At 32.7% G+C, this 6,647-nt stretch overlaps 1 protein-coding gene across 1 annotated transcript in view; it reads left to right on the top strand.

Moving 5' to 3' along the window:
* Positions 1-2,878, top strand: part of LOC101510362 (uncharacterized) — a 12,332-nt gene extending 9,454 nt beyond the window's left edge. Inside the window, exons 12-13 of the mRNA XM_004495868.4 lie at positions 1,671-1,814; positions 2,150-2,878. Coding sequence (XP_004495925.1) covers positions 1,671-1,814; positions 2,150-2,290 — 285 coding nt within the window. The 3' untranslated portion in view covers positions 2,291-2,878. The remainder of the gene's footprint in view (positions 1-1,670; positions 1,815-2,149) is intronic.
* The last annotated feature ends 3,769 nt before the right edge of the window (positions 2,879-6,647 follow it).

The following is a 6,647-nucleotide window of genomic DNA, read 5'->3' as shown; positions in this document are numbered from 1 at the left end:
GCCCATTTTGTTGCATTGGGCCACCCATTTTCAGCTAAGGAAGTTGTTGCTGTCTTCATTTAAGAAGTTGTTAAACTTCATGGTTTCCCTTCAACTATTGTCTCTGATAGGGATCCTATTTTTTTAAGCCATTTCTGGAAGGAGTTATTCAAAGCAGCTGGTACTCAATTGAAAATGAGCACCTCTTATCATCCTCAGACCGATGGCCAAACTGAGGTGATAAATCGGTGTTTAGAAACCTTTTTGAGATGTTTTGTGGGACCTAAACCTAAGAAATGGTTAGATTGGCTGGCATGGGCTGAATTTTGGTATAACACTACCTTCCAAAGTTCAGCTGGCATGACTCCATTTAAAGCAGTGTATGGGAGAGATCCTCCCTTGTTGATAAAGGGTTGTGCTGTCCCATCTAAGGTTGAAGAGGTCAATCAGTTGGTTCAGGCCAGAGATGACATTTTAAAGGAACTTTAGCAGAATCTACTTAGGGCTCAGGACCAGATGCGAGCCCAAGCCAATAAACACAGGAGATTCAAAGAGTTTTCAGAGGGTGATTGGGTTTATTTGAAGCTGCAGCCGTACAAATTAAAATCCTTAACCTCAAGACCTTATGCTAAGTTAGCGGCAAGATTCTATGGTCCTTATCAAGTGCTAGCTAGGGTGGGTCCTGTGGCTTACAAGCTATTGTTGCCTGATCATTCTAAAATTCATCCAATCTTCCACGTATCTCTATTGAAGAAAGCTTTAAAGCCGCACCAACAACCCCAACCTCTTCCTCCTATGTTGAATGAAGAGTATGAACTTCAGGTAGAACCAATCGATATTGTCAAATGGCGTGAAGATCAGAATGGCTCAGTGGAAGTTTTAGTTTTGTGGAAGGACCTTCCTGCTTGTGATAGTACTTGGGAAAGTGCCGCTAGATTGCAAGAGCAGTTTCCAGCTTTTCGTATTGATAGGAGTAAGAATAAGTCGAGGTTTGGAAATGTATATGTGAGAAGGAATAAAAAGAATGTACAGGCTAGTTAGTTAGTTTGTTAATAGGTTAGCTGTTATTCTGTTAGAAATTTGGGAACCAAAACCTATTACTATAAATAGTAATCAGTTGGAGGCAGTTAGGGGTTTTTTGGGGAGAAAAGAGGAAATTGGAGGACTGATTCATTGGGAATCAGTGGTTTCTTTCTCTAAGCCTGTAACGATTGCTCTCTAATCTTGTAACGATTCTTCTTACCATTGAATAACCCTAAGATCAGAATCACTTTGATTCTGAGTATCTGATTCTTCTGTTTCTCATTTTTTTGTCTCTGTTTTACCAGTTTTAACACAGGCTGAAAACTTCAAGAGTTGAGAAATAGAATGAATTCTTATATCCTACTGTTATACTTGACGGGAATGTAGTGAAAAAAGCAGCCGAATTATTGGTTGGTTTAGACTAGACAATGCCGATCTATTTTCTTCGGTGTCTGTAGCATATCTCCTCTAAGGTGTATGTGCTAGTTAAAAGTGCTTCCAAATTTGTAAATTAGTTCTATGAGATGACAGCGACATAGTGTTAGTTGTTGGTTGACATTTTTAGCCTGGTGTTCTTGATATTTGTTAGAGTGAAGTTGGTGAATCGGATCACCGACAGTCGACAGATGATTAACCCTGCAAATTCACAAATCCATATATATTTGCAGGTTGACATAGAACGTATCAGAAAGCCTACAGTTTTACTACAATGGATGGGAATGAATGCTCTTATTGTATATGCATGGGCTGCTTGTGACATTTTCCCAGCAGTTATCCAGGGTTTCTATTGGCGATCTCCTGAAAATAACTTGGTAACATTCTTTTCCAATGGTTCTTTGTATCTCTCCTTTCATTATAAATTAAGCAGGAATTTGTTTTTCGTAAGATTAATTTTTTGTCGAATAGGAGCTGACATTCACCTTACCAGCCACTGGGCAATTGATGCCACTCTGAAGACCTTTCCATCCTTTTCTTTAATAGACACATATTAGTATATTAATTATTTTTTCATTTACAAAAGTTTAAACTTAGGTTCTTTAACTCCTCAAACTCCTTCAACCATTAACGCAAACTAGTTGAGCTATCCAACCCCAGACCTTCCCATACTTGATTGATAGATTTGGTTATTCGGTTGTTTATCATACAGGTTGACGCCAGTGAAGCTTTAATACAGAACGTATTACAATCCCAGAAGTGGGGTACAATGGCCTTTGTAATAATCGAGATTTTATTCTGGGGTCTTTTTGCTGGTTTCCTGCACAAGAAAGGGATATATATAAAATTGTAATGGATGATGCAATCATGCAAGAGACAATGACATGTACATCTGCTTTCCTCGTAGATAGCTTCTAGTAGAAGCTAGCAATGCTTGCTTGGCAAGCACATATGTTGTTGGTTATCTTTCTTGGTTCTCCTATATAACCTGCCAAAAGTTGTCTTTCCTAGCTTTTCCATAGGAATGTCTAAAAGACATTTCCTTTATCTGTGTCTTGACAATCTTATGGAGAACTTTTGAGGAGTCTAAAAGCACCGAGAGTAACAACCGACAAATGACCAAGACCACCAAGAGACCGAAACACTATATCTCTATTTAAAATCTTAAGATATTTAGTGTACGAGTCGCATTTTTGTATATCCTTCATGTAATCTTAATTAATGTAGAATTAACTAAACATACATGAATTTCAACACAAATAAAATTCATTATTGAATCAAATTAAATCCTAAGCAAAGGCTTGTGGTCGTAGACAGTTTAATGTGATTTTAAGTTATTATTTCCCTAAAACAAGATTGTTGCGTTCATTTCTTGAAGTCATTATGAAACATCAATGACTAAAAATGTGATCATTTGAAATACACAAATTTATTTCTTCTATTAGTTTGTTAGTAGTTAGTTGTCTTTATTATGTATGTAAGCCATGTAGAAAGACTTATTCCATCAAAACACTATCATCTCTTTTATGGCTATACCATATTTCTTAACAAAGGCCATCTATATATTGTTCCTTATTACAAACAACAAAGTACATAGAGTTTATATGAGGGTATTCGAACATATTCCGATTTCTCATCATATACAACATAAATAGACAAGAGAAGAAACATATTGAATACTTACAAACACAAGCAGGGCCAAAGAAAGAGAAAGAAAGACAATTAATCAAAATCTTATCTGCTACTCTGTGTCATGTAATCTTAATTAATGTAGAATTAACTAAACATACATGAATTTCAACACAAATAAAATTCATTATTGAATCAAATTAAATCCTAAGCAAAGGCTTGTGGTCGTAGACAGTTTAATGTGATTTTAAGTTATTATTTCCCTAAAACAAGATTGTTGCGTTCATTTCTTGAAGTCATTATGAAACATCAATGACTAAAAATGTGATCATTTGAAATACACAAATTTATTTCTTCTATTAGTTTGTTAGTAGTTAGTTGTCTTTATTATGTATGTAAGCCATGTAGAAAGACTTATTCCATCAAAACACTATCATCTCTTTTATGGCTATACCATATTTCTTAACAAAGGTCATCTATATATTGTTCCTTATTACAAACAACAAAGTACATAGAGTTTATATGAGGGTATTCGAACATATTCCGATTTCTCATCATATACAACATAAATAGACAAGAGAAGAAACATATTGAATACTTACAAACACAAGCAGGGCCAAAGAAAGAGAAAGAAAGACAATTAATCAAAATCTTATCTGCTACTCTGTGTCATGTAATCTTAATTAATGTAGAATTAACTAAACATACATGAATTTCAACACAAATAAAATTCATTATTGAATCAAATTAAATCCTAAGCAAAGGCTTGTGGTCGTAGACAGTTTAATGTGATTTTAAGTTATTATTTCCCTAAAACAAGATTGTTGCGTTCATTTCTTGAAGTCATTATGAAACATCAATGACTAAAAATGTGATCATTTGAAATACACAAATTTATTTCTTCTATTAGTTTGTTAGTAGTTAGTTGTCTTTATTATGTATGTAAGCCATGTAGAAAGACTTATTCCATCAAAACACTATCATCTCTTTTATGGCTATACCATATTTCTTAACAAAGGTCATCTATATATTGTTCCTTATTACAAACAACAAAGTACATAGAGTTTATATGAGGGTATTCGAACATATTCCGATTTCTCATCATATACAACATAAATAGACAAGAGAAGAAACATATTGAATACTTACAAACACAAGCAGGGCCAAAGAAAGAGAAAGAAAGACAATTAATCAAAATCTTATCTGCTACTCTGTGTCATGTAATCTTAATTAATGTAGAATTAACTAAACATACATGAATTTCAACACAAATAAAATTCATTATTGAATCAAATTAAATCCTAAGCAAAGGCTTGTGGTCGTAGACAGTTTAATGTGATTTTAAGTTATTATTTCCCTAAAACAAGATTGTTGCGTTCATTTCTTGAAGTCATTATGAAACATCAATGACTAAAAATGTGATCATTTGAAATACACAAATTTATTTCTTCTATTAGTTTGTTAGTAGTTAGTTGTCTTTATTATGTATGTAAGCCATGTAGAAAGACTTATTCCATCAAAACACTATCATCTCTTTTATGGCTATACCATATTTCTTAACAAAGGTCATCTATATATTGTTCCTTATTACAAACAACAAAGTACATAGAGTTTATATGAGGGTATTCGAACATATTCCGATTTCTCATCATATACAACATAAATAGACAAGAGAAGAAACATATTGAATACTTACAAACACAAGCAGGGCCAAAGAAAGAGAAAGAAAGACAATTAATCAAAATCTTATCTGCTACTCTGTGTCATGTAATCTTAATTAATGTAGAATTAACTAAACATACATGAATTTCAACACAAATAAAATTCATTATTGAATCAAATTAAATCCTAAGCAAAGGCTTGTGGTCGTAGACAGTTTAATGTGATTTTAAGTTATTATTTCCCTAAAACAAGATTGTTGCGTTCATTTCTTGAAGTCATTATGAAACATCAATGACTAAAAATGTGATCATTTGAAATACACAAATTTATTTCTTCTATTAGTTTGTTAGTAGTTAGTTGTCTTTATTATGTATGTAAGCCATGTAGAAAGACTTATTCCATCAAAACACTATCAACTCTTTTATGGCTATACCATATTTCTTAACAAAGGCCATCTATATATTGTTCCTTATTACAAACAACAAAGTACATAGAGTTTATATGAGGTTATTCGAACATATTCCGATTTCTCATCATATACAACATAAATAGAAAAGAGAAGAAACATATTGAATACTTACAAACACAAAAGTAAACTCGTAAGAGATAATTTAACTCCCCCAGTAATTTAGGCTTTCAAACTATATAAATTAATGTCATCTATCATCTACTTCCCTCCTCAAAGTTCCAGTTCATGTCCTCAAATATTCAACAAAAAGAAAAAATGGCTACTAAGAAAGTCAATGCTGAGATTTCAGATAACACCAAGGACGATTGTTTTCAAATGCCATCAAACACCCAATATCTTGAAAACTGTCACTTGGGGAAAGTATTGGCGTTCAGAGCAGTATACGGTTCTACTAGTGGTTTTCAACGCAGAAAAACTAGAGGCAATGATTCAAAGACATCATCACCAAGCAGGCTCAGCAAGGTCACATACACAGTGGTTGTAGATGACACAAATAATTACTTAACTTGAAAATATGCTATATGGAATTGAATATGATCAGTATTATAATATACCCTGAACTTTATGATATATACTCTAAACTTTGGTTTATTTATTTATTAAGATGGTCATGTTTACTAATGTTTCATTATTAATAAAAGTAAACCAATTTGTTTATGGAGATGGGGGAATTTAATAGTCTTTGTACAATTGTCATTCTCAAGTATGCTCATGAGGTGGATGGTTTCCATTTCATTTCCTCTTCTTTTTTGTTAATTTCCTTTGGACCGTTTGCCCTCTTATTTAACAAAAAATATTGACCGATTAATGACTTTAACTTTTCTTTCCCTGTCTCCTCCTCCAAATCATCCATTTGAATTTATCATTGCATCTCATCATCATACTTCCACTTTCCAGTACCTCTTTTGCCTGCCCACTCAAAACTTGGCCTACCTCTCTTACAATTATCAATAACTAGTTATTCCAAACACACATTCTATATGCCCATTTTATTCCCATCCTAATTTCCATTTTCTTAATTAAAAAATATCATGATATTAAAGTTTTAAATTTTTTCTTATTTTAAGTTGAGACATCATCCTTTTTTTACCTTTAATTTTTTAATTTTGTTTTTGGAATTTTTTTAAAAGTTTACTATCTAAATATATATATGTTGGAATACAACTAATTTCCATAAATTAATATGGCAAGTTAATATTCCCATTTAGAAAGTCTGAATTGTTTAAAGATAATAATAAATAAAAAAGAGACAGCTTATTAGTTTAATAGTATCAGGGAAAGCACTATCCCGGATTCCCAGCTGCGAGTCTAGTTCAATGAGAATAAGATTATTTAAAATATGGCACATTTAATTTCTTCTATGTATCCCTCCCTATATATAATATAAATCTTCAATTCCATTGTTCTCTAAGTGGAAACCCTAACATTCGAAGCTCCTCCTGAGTAGAGT

The sequence above is a fragment of the Cicer arietinum genome, chromosome 4 (genome assembly GCF_000331145.2).
Source record: "Cicer arietinum cultivar CDC Frontier isolate Library 1 chromosome 4, Cicar.CDCFrontier_v2.0, whole genome shotgun sequence".
NCBI classification, from domain to species: domain Eukaryota; kingdom Viridiplantae; phylum Streptophyta; class Magnoliopsida; order Fabales; family Fabaceae; genus Cicer; species Cicer arietinum.
This window is presented reverse-complemented; position numbering and strand designations above follow the sequence as displayed.